Below are 16,098 nucleotides of genomic sequence, written 5' to 3' on the forward strand. Positions count from 1 at the left end.
AACATGTTAAAATGCGTTAACATGCGTTTTGTCATTGTACAAATTCTTCAGCTCTCACGGTGTTTACATACATCATGAAAAGCATTGCTCTGTATTTGAAGTAGTGTGCTTAGTGTGAATTATCTTCAAAGCAAAACGCGATAGCAGCTGTTTCCTTTATTGAGTTTTTATTATTATTTTTTTTTAACCTTGCCTCTTTTAATGCCGGAGTCAATCAAAGACAAAATTGTAACAATTCACTTTTGTAGAGTAATGACTGTTTTATGTTAACACTAATGATGATTGATGACACACAGATTTGCAAACCAGTGTGATTTCTCATTTTAATACGCCTTGAGTTCTAAAATAGGATAATATGGAAATGTTGTCCAAAACAGGCTGAATGTAGAAAGTCAAGAGTTTGTATTTTTTTTTTAAGTAATAAAAAGTAGAAGAGTTAAAGATATGGGATTATCAGTCTAAATAAATTGGAATAACCCTGGCACCAGCCGCAGAACAGCGACGCAAACTTGAGCTATATTGGGGAAAACGGGATAAATCTTCTAAAATGATTAGATTGATTCGCAGGTCTTGATGAATAGTCATAGTATTATGTAGCGCATATAATTTGTTTAACCATATAAATGAAGAGCGAGAAATAAATACCGTACTAGAAATGAAGAGCGCCACACGCTTAGAAAGATGAAGGATTGGTGGAGTAGACGGTGATGTTGAATTTGATGATGAGGAGGATGACGATGATGATGAGGCCAAACAATAACGTTGACCACGATGTCGATGGTGATAAAAATTAATCGTTTCTGTGAATGTTTTTATACGTCATTCATTATAAAATTCCTTTAACTTCATTTTGATATAAGTTTTAGTCTGAATGGGGATCGTTTTTAAAAAAAAGGAGAAAAGAAAAAAACTAGAATAGAAAGATTCGGTGGTACGAGAAGCAAGAAAGCCAACAATAATAATTGCTCGGGTGATGATGGCGACGAGGGTATAATAACAATAGACCCAGTTTTACCAGATATTATTAGGATAGAATTATAACTATATCCCTCTTCCTTCGACAATTTGGCTTGATACTTGATACAACACACTGTGTGTTTGATGCCTGGAAAAAAAATCCCTTTGATCCGAATTCCTTTGATGCCGCTTGCTACACCATCACCACTACCGCCACAGCCGCCACCCACCACCACCGCCGTTCATATCTCTGTGCCATCTGCCTCCCATTCTTATCTCTCTTCGTTGACCTCTTTAACCCTCCATCTCCAACCACTCACCCACCCGTCTCACAATGTAATTTGCTCTCGTTATCTCCTTTTTACTTTTTGAAATATTAATTTTTTTTTTTTACTTGTACACATTCCAACATAATAATATTAATACACGTCGCCCACGGCTTTTTGTTCTTCCTCCTTCTTCTATTAAAAAAAAAAAACGAAACGAAAAAAAGCAGAACGAAGCAAAAACAAAGAAGAAAGAAAAAAAATGTTATAAGTTATACGCGACGGATTTCTCATCTTCTTCATGTGTATGATGATCTTATCACCATCCTTACCCTTCACGCCCAAATTGAAGTCGATGTTATTTTATTCATATGTTTTTTGTGTTTTTTTTTTTTAAATTTTTTTTTTTTGGGGGGGGGGGGGGGGGGGGGGGGGGGGGGGGGAATCATCAGTTAAACGGCGAGTTTAAATCTTGGTTAAAAATGCAGGTCTGAAATCCGAACCCACTTATGATTATGAGCCTAGTTTAACATTGTTGTTTATGGCATTGACAATATTTTGCGTCATTTTTATTTATTTATTTAATTTTTTTTTTTGAGATTTCCATTACAACAATGGGACCACAAGGAATTGGGTTATCTGACCTGCAAATAAGTGCACGTCGATTGAAGATGATGACTGTGGAATGAGAAGCGTGTCTGAAAATTTTGTTTATGGAATCGGCTTTCTTTAGCGACAGATTTAGCGTCTGACTTGTAATACATATAGAAGGGACCCAGTAGTTGTAGGTTTGACCAGAAGAATATTTCTGTCAAACAACTCGTAGTATTGCGTTTATGTGTAAGTGGAATCGTGTGCATGCATGTGTGCCAGTCATTTCTGTCAACCCTCCCTAACTACGACATTTTAAATTCATAGTGTGAACACTGAGATCATCTTCAAATGGCGAGTCAAAATACTATCTATATCTAGTACAAAATTCAAGATCAGTGTGCCATATCGAGTAGATAATTCCCCAAACTATAGGTGCCGGCGCATACTTAATTGCAAGTCCGATAAACCAAATTGGTATGGGCTCATTGTTGCGATGGAAATGCTCTCAAACCGAATCAAAATACGGTCCATTTCAACGTTTAATCAAGCCCATAATTGCTTTCTGTTATCAAACCCGCTAATATGTGCAAGTTGGTAGATGCCCAAGACACTAAATTATTGTTTTCAAAAGGATGCCGTTTTTGGTTGTTTTTTTTTTTTTTTTAAAGTATTTACATTTTAAAAATTATCCTCTTCCCCCCCCCACCCCCCCATGCTCTCCCTATCAAGTTGGTGATTAATCGAAGTATTCTAAGCGACGTCTACAGTTATGCAGGTCTGACATCCGAACGCAATAATAATGAGCCTAGTTTAACATTGTTGTAATGGACAATATTTTGCGTCAATTTTTGAGATTCCCATTACAACAATGAATGGGCCCTTACTATATCAGACCTGGAAATGATTGCACGTCGATTCAAAGTAAATTACTCTTCCATATTCGTTAACTCAGTGCAGCCCTTTTTTCCACCAGGTGAATCGTGAAAAGAGAAATTGTTGAAACCTGATTATATCGTGAAATTAAATGATTCCATACATTATGCTTTCGCAGCCATCACCATCGTTCATTTATCGTTATTCAAATTATATTCGTAACACAGTACGTGCTTTTCTTCTAATAAAGTGAATTGTATTTCCAAACCACGATAACGGAAGTTATGAATTTTAAAATACCTCCCCATCCCCATGAAAAACTGCAGAGTGAACAAGTAAAGATAACAAAGAAATCTAAGAAAGCAAAGCGAACATAAAATCCCCCCCCCCCCCCCCCCGCGCCCTTTTCACAATAATAAAGTAAAAAAACGAATGCATTCTGCGGTTTTTATTACTCTCGATTGATGTTAAATTTTAATGCCTCTTCAAGTTCAAGCCTGTTCCCCCGTATTCTGACAAAACATTATTTTTTTTCATATAACCAGAACCGACGTGTACCTATTTGCAGGTCTGATTATCCGAATTGTTATGGGACCATTGTTGTAATGGAAATACTATCAAAACAACGCAAAATAGTGTCGATTACAATGTTAAATCAAGCCCATAATTGTGTTCGACTGTCAGGCCTGCAAAAAATGCGCACGTTGTTCAGAACATTTATACTTAAAATCTCGATCGATTTATACGACCAATCACTAGTCAAAAGAATCTCAAATTACATATTCTTTATTAAGCCTGAGATTTTAAAGAAGTCATCTTCATCCATGCTGGGGACGTCTTGATCGAATTAAAAGTTATCTGGCCAATTCTAAAAAGTGTTTTGTCAGTCAGACACGGCAGTGTTGTCAAAGAAACGAAATGCACCAAGACGGAGATTGCACTGGAGATAAAACGAACGAGCGAAATAAAATAATGATTAAAAGGGGAGAAAAGGGAAAGAACATTTTAGAAAGGAGTTTTCCTTTTTGTATATTTTTGTATTTTTTTTTTTTACTTCTTCTTTTCTTCTTCCATTTTTCTCCTTTCAACTAAAGACAAGTATGTAGTATGTAATCGAGTCGGCCCAGAATTTCAAGAGAGCCATAAAACTGTTGGCATTCTCCGTCTGGCAATATAACTTCTAGCATCTCACCCCTTTTATATCAGGTCTCTATCTTGATCACAGACGTACAATTCCCATTTTTAAGTGCCGGAGGATTATAAACCAACTTATTTATTTATTTATACTATATATTATATACCCCCCCCCCCCCTCTATTTTAAACCCCATCTATCTCTCTCTCTCTCTCTCTCTCTCTCTCTCTCTCTCTCTCTCCTCTCCTCCTCTCTCTCCTCTCTCTCTCTCTCTCTCTCTCTCTCTCTCTCCCTCTCCTTTATATCTCCTTGTCACTTTTTCTTTTTCGCGCCCCCCCCCCCCCCCCCACACCTTTCTTATATCTTTTCATATTACTATTTCATTTAACCACTCATTTGATTTCTTGGGGCCACTTTTGCCGTGTCGTTTCTTAGGTTTGTTTGTTTGTTTTTTTTTTAACAGCTAGGGATCAATACATAGTTCAATTTAGTCGGTTGATGATAAGCTGTACCTATTTGAATGGAAACTTTCTGAATCGACGTGCAGTGACGTTACAGGAAAGCATTGATTATGATGATCCTAATAATAATAATAATAATAATAATAATAATAATAATAATAATAATAATAATAATAATAATAATGATGATGATGGTGATCGTTGTAACTATTGTTGTTGTTATTATTATCATCATCATCATCATCATCATCATTAATATTAGTGCAAATTTTTAAATTTAAGACGCACTTGCAAAAACTGTCTCACATCCTTATATATTCCCATTTATTGCCACTTCGGATTTCTTGTCATTGGTTTTGAAATGACCTCTTCCTAGTTAAACACCCCCCCCCCCCCCCCCGCAACCACCGTTTACCATACGTTTTCTTTTATATAATTTATTTTCTCCCATTCCCATCGTAACTATTTTCAGCCTTAGCCAACATGTAATTCTTCCTCCCTCAGACCTCCGTTACATGACCCTACTATCACTATCACACACAATGCAAGCTATAATATTCAGGCCTTGCCACAAGGCAACGTGGTACCGAAAAATGCTTTATGGTCTCGTGAAAGAAGAAGAAGAAGCCCTATTATTGCTTGGCCTCAAGTTGTCCCGACTGCTGCTGTTGTAGTACTGTTGTACAGTATAATATCGCTGCCGCCGTTGCTCTTTGCCTTTTCTTTTGCTCTTTATGCCTGCCCTTTCTTTTATTGTTCTTACCCTGTGTGTGTGTATTTTGTGTTTAGGTGTGTGTTTGTGTGTGAAAGGGGTGGGAAGGGTGGGGAGGGGGGGGGGGGTTAGGAGTGTGTGTGTGTGTGTGTGTGTGTTCCCGTTCTTTTTACCACTACTTTGTGCCTAGCCCAGAAGGTGAAAGAACAGGCGTCGGTGTTTGTACCTAGCACAAGGCCTTTGTATGTCATGCCTCTGAGGTGGTGGTGGTGGTGTATTGAAGCTTAGCCGCTATTAATTCGAACAAGTACACGTTCATATACATTCACAAGAGACTCCCAAGGCTCTTAATCCTCTTTGAATACTTAATAAGGTCTCCTTTCTTCCAATTTCGTCCACTCTGATTTCTTATTTTATTTATACCCCCCCCCCCCTCTCTCTCTCTCTCTCTCTCTCTCTCTCTCTCTCTCTCTCTCTCTCTCTCTCTCTCTCTCTCTCTCTCTCTCTCTCTCTCTCTCTCTCTCTCTCTCTCTCTCAATCCTTTCCAAAAGGACTGTCCGAAAGTAACTAATTTTTATAGAGCCCATTTCCAAACATTTTTTTTCGCGCCCTCTACAATTTACAGTGCTTCATGTGCGGTCTAATGGTATGATACTCGCTTTCGGATCGGAAGGTCCTGGGTTCGAGCCTCGACGGCGCATAGTTGACTCCTTGGAAAAGTAAAGGCTCTTTACTCACTTTCTCTCACTGTATTCGGGTGGAAAACGAGTACCTGACCGTTAACAGCGTTGTCTCTATCGGAAAAATTGTAATGTCGCCGAACAGGCGTCATGTCTCGTTCTACACGTTGTTGCTGTTGGTTTGGGGCCCTTTGTAAAGCGTTTTGAGCACGTTAAGTGGATATTGCCTTATATAAAACCTATATCATTATCGTATTTTGACTGAACTGTGTTTATATTGACTTGTGATGTATTTGTTGGAAATTAAAAAAAGATTTCATAGCATTTGATCTCTGTGGCGTAGTTACACACATATGTAAAAGCATATGATCTTATAGTCGCTTTATTCAAACTTCAAAAATTCAATTTACATATTCGACACAATTTTCAAAAAGATACTAGACGGTCTAAGTCCAAAATAAAATGTGTGCAGCCCAAAGTAATGTAGAATCCCGATTTTATCAGAAACACTGTTTTATACCCTATTGTAAACTGTTCCCACAGTTCCTTCAAACCACTCCTCCTACTGATTTTGACCACCCTATGTCAATCTAAAATCAGCCCCCTAAAAGTAAAAGCGAATCATATTCAACTCGAAACGTTAAATCTCTACATATTAATGCTAAACGCCGCCTTTTATGATATAATATTATTATGGTAAACGTTGGTTTTTACGTTCAATAACAAATACCGTCCGCCCAAATAATAAATACCAACTATAATTTGATGCTTTTATCCCCAAATACCAAGTGACACCGATCAAAGAAAGTAATTTTCTAGTACTCAATATAATGACCAGTCCTTTAACTTTGGAACGTAAAACTGTCTTAGACCCATTGAATATGGACCAAGTTTAACTGATATACAAGCACCGTGAACTCATTAAACCCACTTGCTGGAAGTAACTCTTACATCTGTAATCATGTCTCATGAAATTTCTTCTTCTTCTTCTAAGTTAATTGATATAATAATTATTTCAATGAATTAATGCAAAATAGCGAAATGTTATTGTCAGGACGACAACCTGTCTAACACCCCCGCCCACACCATACTTACTATCACCACCGACAACTTCATTTACAACAACAACAACAACCGCATCAACAACAGCATCAACAATAACTATAAATTCTCTCCCTCTATTTTTATGAAATGCAAGCAATGTTATAACATTCATTCATAACGCACTCCACAACACACGGGAACAATAAGCGCGCGCACGCACACAAACACGCTTACACACAATACCGATTCATGTTTAATTTATTTATAATAATAATATTGCCAAAATACTCATTCATACACATAATCTGTTACACACTTACACACACACACACACACACACACACACACACACACACTACCGACAGGCAGACCCACGCACACTAACGTACACATGATAATATACGCATAGGCACACATACCCAAACACACTACACCACTTCAACACACTCAACCTTCCCCTTCTCTCCCCCCATTACCGTCAGACGAATCCCACCTGGAGTGGCAGGTTAAGCCCTCCCTCCAACATCAAAGGACGCGGCCCGCTCACTTCAAAGCGTCGGCGTCTTTTCTTGCTGAAACGATCCCGCGGCTCTCCCACTTTGTTGATTTACTCTTACTGTGTCATTTTATTTCCCCTCTCTCTTTCAAACCCGACCAATTTAAAAAATTGTTTTTCTTGTTAGAACGTTATTATATCTCGCTCCACAAAGTCATTCTTTCTCCCTTTCTGTCTTCAAACAAGACCACTTTTATTTTATTACTCTTGTTCGTTAGACTATTGTTTACCTATATAATATGTTTGTTGTGTTAAAATATATACTAAATGTTACGGTTTTAAGAAATGTATTTTGATAGCTTTACCTTTCATAGTTTTCTTTGAATGTTCAATTCAAAATACCCCCCCCCCCCCTGCCCCGAATCGAATTTCTTTGTCCTTATATTTTTCTTAGTTGCCTTTTTCGCAGTGTACCGTCTTAGCCCTCTTTGTTAGTTTCTTTATTCAATCATTTATACGAGGCGACGATGTGAATACAAGTTTTGAGCTGCTATTTTAGTCGGTTGTTATAGCTGCTAACTTGGAAAAAACAAAAGCCAAACAAAATATGTCTAATTTGTCATATAATATGCCATGATCTTAGACCGCTCGTCTCTTTTATGTTTTTCTTCTTTATTTTATTATTATTTAAGGCGACCACCAGTCACTTCCAGTAAAGTTTTGTAATGCTACGGTTATCATATTGCCCCCCCCCCCCCCCCCCCCCCCCATCCAAAAAAAAACACAAAACAAAAAAAAACAAAACGAACAAACAAAAACTAAACAATAAATCACAAAATAATGCTGATGATAAATAGGTAAATAAATAAAAGCGTAAAATGAAAGAAAAAAATTGATGAATTAAAAACAGAAAGGCCAGAACAGTTGATGGCAAGAACTATGATGGTATTATGATTTCTGATTCATATGAGATATTCCTTTGTATCTCAGTGCTTCCCCTTTTTTTTTTATTTGTTAGGAACAGCAGGTGGTTGGTTGCTTTAGAAAATCAGTGTATGGTTTTTTAAGTTTTGTCATGTTTAGATGAACTATTATAATATGCATTTAATGACTCGAAACCATCTGCCTTCTAGTATGTGGGTCTAACTGACGAAAAGGTTTGATAAGGTGTAAGTGGCCAATTTTATACATTTTCATTTCCACCAAATTATCATATTATATTTCCACTGATTTTTATGTAAACAAGTTTTTTATTTATTTTTTATTTTTTTATAATCAGGGTTATGAAGTGGATCTTGGACAACGAAAGTGTTCAAGAAATCTCTGCACCACCACAGGATGTAGAAAGAAGTTCCTCCTCTCACAAACGTTCCCACCGACTCAATCAGTCCGCCAATGCTGTTACTCAGTTCAAGCAAAAGTAAGACATTTATTTGTGTTTATGAATTGTAGTCAAAAGGCACGTGTGACCCATGTGACATCTGTAAGTTTGTCAAAGATGGAGAATACACCCGCATGGAGCCATGTTTTTTTTGTTGGTTAGTTTTTTTTCCCTCATCGACATGATTGTCACAGTTTTGTATGGTGGCCGTATCTATTTGGGCAGAAAATTCGATGAAGTTTTAAGAACATATAGTATGTCATTTAACATAATAGTTGGGAATATTATCCTGTAGTAGGCCATGTCAATTTATTTTTGAATATTATTTTGACACTTCCAACTTGCTCTGAACATTTTCCAATAATAATTTCAATTGTTTTTTTTTAAAGGTTGATTTCAAACATTGTGATATAATTTTCCTTCTCTCTTTCTACCCTCAGTTCCAAATCAAAGTCTTCCACACGGTCGGCTTCTATGGAGAGAGGAGGTGCTGGGGTCTTATCCACATGGAGTGGTGGTCCAACTTCTATTCTTCCATCTCAACCCTTCATCCAAGACTCTTCAATGCCCCTGCCCACCCCTCCCAACCCCACCACACAATTGGAGGAAGCCAAGAGACGGCTGGAGCCATTGTCTCGAACATCCACAGCTTCCCCCGTCAAGGGCAAGTAAGTAGATTGTCATTAAACTAGTTTAAAATCTTAAAGTCGAAAGCATATTTGATGCTTGTCTCACACAATTATAACCAAACACGCAAAACTCTGTCATCATTATTAAACATAGAATTAATTAAGAACTAATCCCCTCTATTACTGTCTTGGAAAAAAACAAAAACATAATTAACAGTTGAGTGACATCAACTTATTTCATTCTGCTGGGAATGAATTCAAATTTCTGTTGCTGCATTGTAAGCCTGTAAATAGTTGAAAGTTCCTACCTTCTGTTTTCGTTTATTCACCTTAACAACGCCACTATCACATTAATCTCATTCGTCTGTAGTGTTTCAATCATCCTGTATTGTTGATTGTGGAAACCCGAAATGTCCACAGTATCTGTCTTCGCCTAATAAATTGAAGCTTACAATTCAATACTTATTGTTATTTTTTACCTTCTATGAATATGTCAATGGGGCTCAAATTCAAATCATGTAAACAAGGTTGCCAATTTTCCGTATATTGACGTAATTCAGTATGTTATAAACCCTCCATATATTTTCCAATCACCTGCTAAACATGGAAAAAGTAAATACATCATGTCTTTTTACTGGAATTCAGCACTCGGAAAGGGTTTGGTTAATGTGTTTACGTAAAAGTTCCGTAAAATTTTGCCTCCCGATTTGGCAACCCAGTGTAAAATTCATTTCCCAATACATTTATTTTTCCTTTCTCAACTTCATCAGCAGATCTTTCTCTTCGGCCATGTCCAAAGATCGTATGCGCCCTCCTATGGGTGGCATCAACATGCCCCTGTCATCTCACAATCGCTCCATGCCTTCGGCAAGGACTGTTCCCACAGACCTCGATACCTCCACAGCCCACGGGCAAGAGTAAGTTGAAGATTGAAGATTTGATTACTGTTTTTGAAATTGAATATTGTTGTCAGTGTTATTTAATGTGGAGAATCAGTTTGAGAAATATTATTTATTCTTCACAGTGAAGCATATTTTTTACCGTAAGTTCAGTTTTTAGAGTTTAGCTAATCTAGTTAGAGACGATGGGTCACATATTGATTTTGTAGGAATTTATTGCTGCATGTTCCATGAAGTGTGCTTTTGATAATTCTGAAGGTAAATTGTTGATTTTTAAAGTTAACCATAGCGACTACAATTTTCATCTCCTAAAAATTACCCATTATAAGTTTTTCAAGTAGGCAAGTGTGCAATATGTTGTTCGCCTGGTAGAATATGCGTTTTAATTTAAAATCTATGAAAGGACTCTTGAGCCTCTGCCATATTATTATCAAGATTTTTTTTTTTTTTTTCAATTGCCACTCTCCACCAGGATCTGAATCTCCTGATCTATATACTATACCATCAGCTAGCTTACCGTCCGGGTTTTTGGTAGACTTTTTTGTTTCATACTTTTTAATCATTCTCTTTTCAGTAGCACTCGTAGCAGCAGTCGCAGAGTCCCTAACAGTGCTCCAACCTCCCTACAGCCCAGTCCCAGTGAGACCATCATTGGTATCTACATAGGACAGGAACCCATTCCTTACAGACATCAGTTGCCAGGACGAGCAATCACTCTGGCTCAAATCAAGACGCTGGTCACCAAGAAAGCTCCAACTGACAAGTATGTTTTGTGCAAGATTTTAAAAATGAAAACATTATAAGTCACAAGTTTTTAATATTTTTAATTAAAATTCCAACCTGCTGCAGGAGTCTTCTATTAACAGCTACTTGTTGTAAGGGAAACTATTCACCAACACTTGTATGATAATTCCAAATTTGTGAAATCTCTTCGAATAGCAATTTAACATGAAAAGTAATTTCTCTCATTGATATTTAATAACCATAATGGACAAGATGCTCTCTTCCTTTCCTGGGTAAAAGTGAACAGGGATGAATGCTCTGTAGCGCATATTTACTTACACCTCACTTATTTAACTACATATTTTAGATGGCAGTTCTCCTCTTTTGGGCATTTCTTCTTCTTCTTCTTCTTCTTCGTTCCTCTGATGGACATCTATGGCTGCAGTCCGATATCTGCTATGAAGTCTGTGGTCCGCTTTAGGTCCTCAGCCTCACCATAGAGCTTTGTGTTGAGTGTTGTAGGGGTGACCCAGTGGTTCGAACGTTGCACGTTGTATAATGGGCAATCCATAAGCACATGTAAAGTGGTTTCATGGTCGGTTCCACATGGGCAATAAGGGGTTGTTCCAATACCTAGCTTTGTAAACATATGTCCTCTTAGTCTATTGTGTCCTGTTCGGAGGCGGAATAGAGTGACTTGGCTACTTCGCTGAATGGCATGGATTGGATCCTGCTTGTTGTGTTCTAGGTGTGTGTCATTCCTTTCTTTGTCTATTTTTAGCTTTATTATTTTCTTTTGCTGATGGTAAGTGATTGACGACTTCGGTTGTTCCTTTGGGCTCCTTCTTTGGCCAGTTGATCGGCAATTTCATTTCCATATATACCTACATGACTTGGAATCCACTGCAGCACAATTTTTCCTGTTTTATCAGATAAGCCCTCAAGGGCCTCCACAGTGTGTGCGGCTTCAGAGTCCTGGTAATTTTCAATACCATTATTACCTATTACCGGGAATAGTATGAAAATAACCTATATTAAAATTTGTTTTTAAATGTGTTATCCTTTGATATAGGATATTCATTTTAGAGGATTTGGATAACTTGCTTTTTTATTATTATAGATTTGAGTTGGGTTTTTTTTTTTTAAAGCGGGATAATTTTCTTTTGGCGAATCTCACAAAATCAACCTTTTGGCACAGCCTCATATAAAGAAATATGCAAAGATGGGAATTTATATTTTGATAGGAGGAATGGGATCAAATTTAGGAAATTTATTTCCTCCAGATATTAATTTTGATTTTAATTTAGGAATATCAATAACCCTTGCAAGTTTCAATATAGATCTTTAAAAAAAAAAATTCGAAATCGTTTAATAGAAATTGATTTTTATTTTAAAGAGGATGAAAATCTTTTAATTAAAAATTATTTGGATGACAAATTGAATATTCCCCCCCCCCCCCCCCCCCCCCCCCCAGTTGTCTGTACTAGTATTAATGACTAGGTAAATATTAATTATAACGTTTTTCAAATGATGACATATCTGTTATTTTAAATATTGGCTGCTTAAGAGAAGATCTTAACACAATCGTTTTTGATTCTATTTCGGCAGGTATTTCTTCAAGCGTGACAGTGATGAATTTGGTGATGGAGCAGTGTTTGAGGAGATCCACGAGGATGGTGCCATCGTACCCATGTGGCAAGACAAGATCGTAGTCAAAGTGGTCAAGGCAGACTCATGACACTGATATACCCCTTACATATACATACACACATCATAGCAACCAACCCTGCATTTATTACAATCATGTACAAAATATCGATTTGTTTGGGGAAATTATATAGGGAGGGAGTTCGAATGCATTGAGAGAGTGAGAGATAGAGAGAGAGAGAGAGAGAGAGAGAGAGAGAGAGAGAGAGAGAGAGAGAGAGAGAGAGAGAGAGAGAGAGAGAGAGAGAGAGAGAGAGAGTGGAGAGATTTTTAAAATCAAAATTATTGAGGTAGAGTATGGGTGTTATCACCCGTTAATCAAAGCAAAGAGGTTGTATTGTTTAGGTTATGAGTTGAGAAATGTTTTATTAGTTATTAATGAGCAGCAGCAGTATTTATTTAAACCGTGTTCACATTGTCCATGTGTGTTGAAATCTTTTGATAGTCAATTGAGTTAGTTTGGGATAAGAGAGATATATCAGCATGACACAAGATGGTGAACAAAACAAACTAGGATGAAAACTCGTAGATCAATTCTGGATGGGAATGGTAATGTGTATCAACTTGTGAAGATGCATGCCCCAATATTTCTTTTTCTTCTTGTGACAAGATGAAAAATGAATTGAGATTAATCTATCATTGGATTATAAACTAGTGATTCGTATTTCTCACAATGTTTCAACATTGCACTCTGATCTGCCACTCGCACTGAGGAAAATCAGAATGTGTAGTCTTGTTTTAATTATCTTTAATTTATTCATCTATTTGCTTTCCCAAATTTTGATTTTTCCGTTTTTTTATCCCAGTTTTTCAGATGGAAATTAGGTCAAAAATGTTTTTCCTACTCACAACCTATCGAAAATTATGAATCTAAATTCAATTTACACATTATATAAAAAAAAATTTCTGAAGAATTTAAATTATATTCCAATTACTTTTTTTTTAGAATGGAACTTTTAATGATGCATCTTAACTGATTTGTGATTTTTTTTCTCCCTTCGAATTTGGCATCAGTTTTTATATATTTATTTTTTATTTTTTTTGTGTTTGTTACTAATGTGTCGAAGGAGGCAGGTCAGTGTACAGTTTTCTTCTAAAAGGGTAAATGGTTCCAGGTGTTTGCACACTTTGTGTTTGATAATGGGTGATTCACATACATGGGAATGTTGGAAGCCATTGGCAGGTTTGCTGATGACTCCAAAACATGACTGTTTTATATGGTATGAGGATTTATGGCTCAAAGACAGAACAGAGACTACCAGATACATATTTTGTATCAACTTTTCAAAATAATCTTACTGAACATGTTTCGAAATTCCTTTTTTTAAGTGCTCTTTTACTCTTCCTTACCCCCTCCAATTCTATAGACCCCATTTTTTTTTTTTTTTAATTGGTGTATCTGTGTGAGAGATAAAGGAATTGCAATCTTGCCCATTTTGGTTGCTCTTTATTAAAAAAGAAAAACATCAGTTAATCCCTACATCTGTTTATGATTCCTATATTAATAAATATAAAATTGCAAGCTTCACTGTGTGTCAGGTCTCCTTTACTCATTTATACTCATTTCGATACCAACTTGGAAATCATATATTTTAAAATACTTATGTGTCTAGTTTGTGCTGAAGTTACTTTTGCATCCTTTTTGTCTAGAGTTTGTACTGAAGTTACTTATGTATCCTACAATTAATTCGATTTCATTAAATAGGAGAATCAGAATTTTACCAATCATTGGTTTCATTAACAAAGAATGCGCATCAATTGTTTTGAGTCATATTTTATAAATGCAAATTTAGTTTCACAAGCAATACAAATAACCAGCATAACAAACGAGAATATAATATTATATAAATGAAATGTAAATAGTTTTGATTGTACCACAAATCATCATCATTGTCATCGTCATCGTCATCAACATCAAGTTACCTACAGCTCAGGGATAGTTCTTCACTGATATTCATGTCTGCTTTCACTCAACATTCTGTCCCCCATTGCACTACAAAAGTCACAGTAGGTTGTGATTGAAGACATCATTATGATCAGTTCATTTGTGTTGGCTTTTTCAACTTCAAGATTAAATTTGTTACTACCCAGGAATTGCTCTTGTTAGCTCATTGTTTTGTTCTGTTCTTTCTTCATGGATTTTCCCTCTTCTCCTGGATGAAAGTTTACATTTATTAGGACTTTTCTTAAATTTCACCAGTGAGAGTAAAATGCTTATTTCTATCATCTGTATATTTTTTTCTGAATCTGAACATCTTATTAAGTTTCAAATAAGAAACACGTTCTCTATCACCGTTATTAGAAGTGATCTGACATTTTAGTGATGTGCTAGATTTTGTCAGAGAAAAAGTTAGGTTGTGATAGTTGAGGAATTCCTGTTGTGTTCTAAAATCAAAAGCAAGGAAATTGTTTTTGACATTTACTCAGTGTTCAGAGCAAAGAGACTATGGTAAGATAGCTTTTACCCATCGTGAAGGTCCTTTGATAATATTCATCCTTATGAGAAGGTGTCTTTTTTTTTTTTTTCTCCAAAGAAATACACTCGTTTACTTTCTACCTATATCTATGTATCACTGTGTAATTTGAGGCATGGTCTTGTGTACTCTCAGCTATTTACCTGATCTATTGAGTGTCTGTACCCATCATTTCATTTCAGCCCGATTCACAATATTGATTCGAAATAGAAAATGTGTTTACTTTTCATCCCCCCCCCCCCCCCCCCCCTTTCTTCCCTTCCCCATTCCAGGTCTATGAAAAGTCAAAAGGTACAGGGGTGATAGCGTGATAGCTCTATTGTTGTGTATGATGATTCTGTAGTGAGATGAGACATGCTCCGTGCATGTATTAGAAACCCAGCAGGATACAATAGCATCAGAGAGCAGCGTTTACCTCTGAACTTTTTTCTTCCCCTCATCTTGTGATGTAGCATTTAAATTGTGATTACCTCATTTGTTTTCTGTCGGATGTTTGTAGTTTTTATTTGTTATTCATCACTGTAATAAATATATACATATGTATACCCTGGGATGGGTTTTAACAGAACTCCCCTCAGGGTAAGTGTAAGATTAGCTTTATCTGAGCCTTGTTATGATAACAGTTCGATATACATGTAATATTTATTATTATCGCTACTTACGTGTCGGTAAAATATAAACATGACAATGATAGAAGTTGAAATGTCTTGTTGGGCTCATAGCCTGTAATAAATAAAAACTTGTTACTGTAATATTCGTTTTCTTTGCTTATTTTAGTTATAATCTGGGTGGGGTTCCTGACCTCCCATAGTGGGCTGGGAGGTACTTGTTCCGTCTTCTAATAGAAGTTCTATACCCTTGTATCTGTTTTCCAATTGCTTTCTGTCTTTGTCTTGGAATGAGATTTTTTTTTAAAACTTAGTTTTGTCCTGACCCTGGCTGGAAGAGAAGCAGTCGAATGTATAAAGTTTTGAGAGATGATTTTTTCCCCTTGTAAATTGTAAATCATCTCTCTGTTATGTACTGTTATTATTATTTTTAATTTTTTTGGCATATGATTTGTATACA

The 16,098-nt window shown here is 36.4% G+C and overlaps 1 protein-coding gene across 3 annotated transcripts in view; it reads left to right on the plus strand.

Annotated features, from left to right (window-relative positions):
- The window catches only part of LOC144973099 (axin-1-like), a 51,190-nt gene extending 35,408 nt beyond the window's left edge, over positions 1-15,782 (plus strand). The window contains exons 7-11 of one of the 3 annotated variants that reach the window (XM_078915130.1): positions 8,497-8,637; positions 9,039-9,266; positions 9,998-10,144; positions 10,701-10,889; positions 12,458-15,782. In XM_078915130.1, coding sequence (XP_078771256.1) covers positions 8,497-8,637; positions 9,039-9,266; positions 9,998-10,144; positions 10,701-10,889; positions 12,458-12,587 — 835 coding nt within the window. In that variant the 3' untranslated portion in view covers positions 12,588-15,782. The remainder of the gene's footprint in view (positions 1-8,496; positions 8,638-9,038; positions 9,267-9,997; positions 10,145-10,700; positions 10,890-12,457) is intronic. The other 2 variants (XM_078915132.1, XM_078915133.1) reach the window with 2 other exon arrangements.
- Positions 15,783-16,098: the final 316 nt, after the last annotated feature.

This window comes from Berghia stephanieae, chromosome 5 (assembly GCF_034508935.2).
Source record: "Berghia stephanieae isolate SIO BIC M18660-M18661 chromosome 5, UCSD_Bste_1.3, whole genome shotgun sequence".
Taxonomy (NCBI): Eukaryota; Metazoa; Mollusca; class Gastropoda; order Nudibranchia; family Aeolidiidae; genus Berghia; species Berghia stephanieae.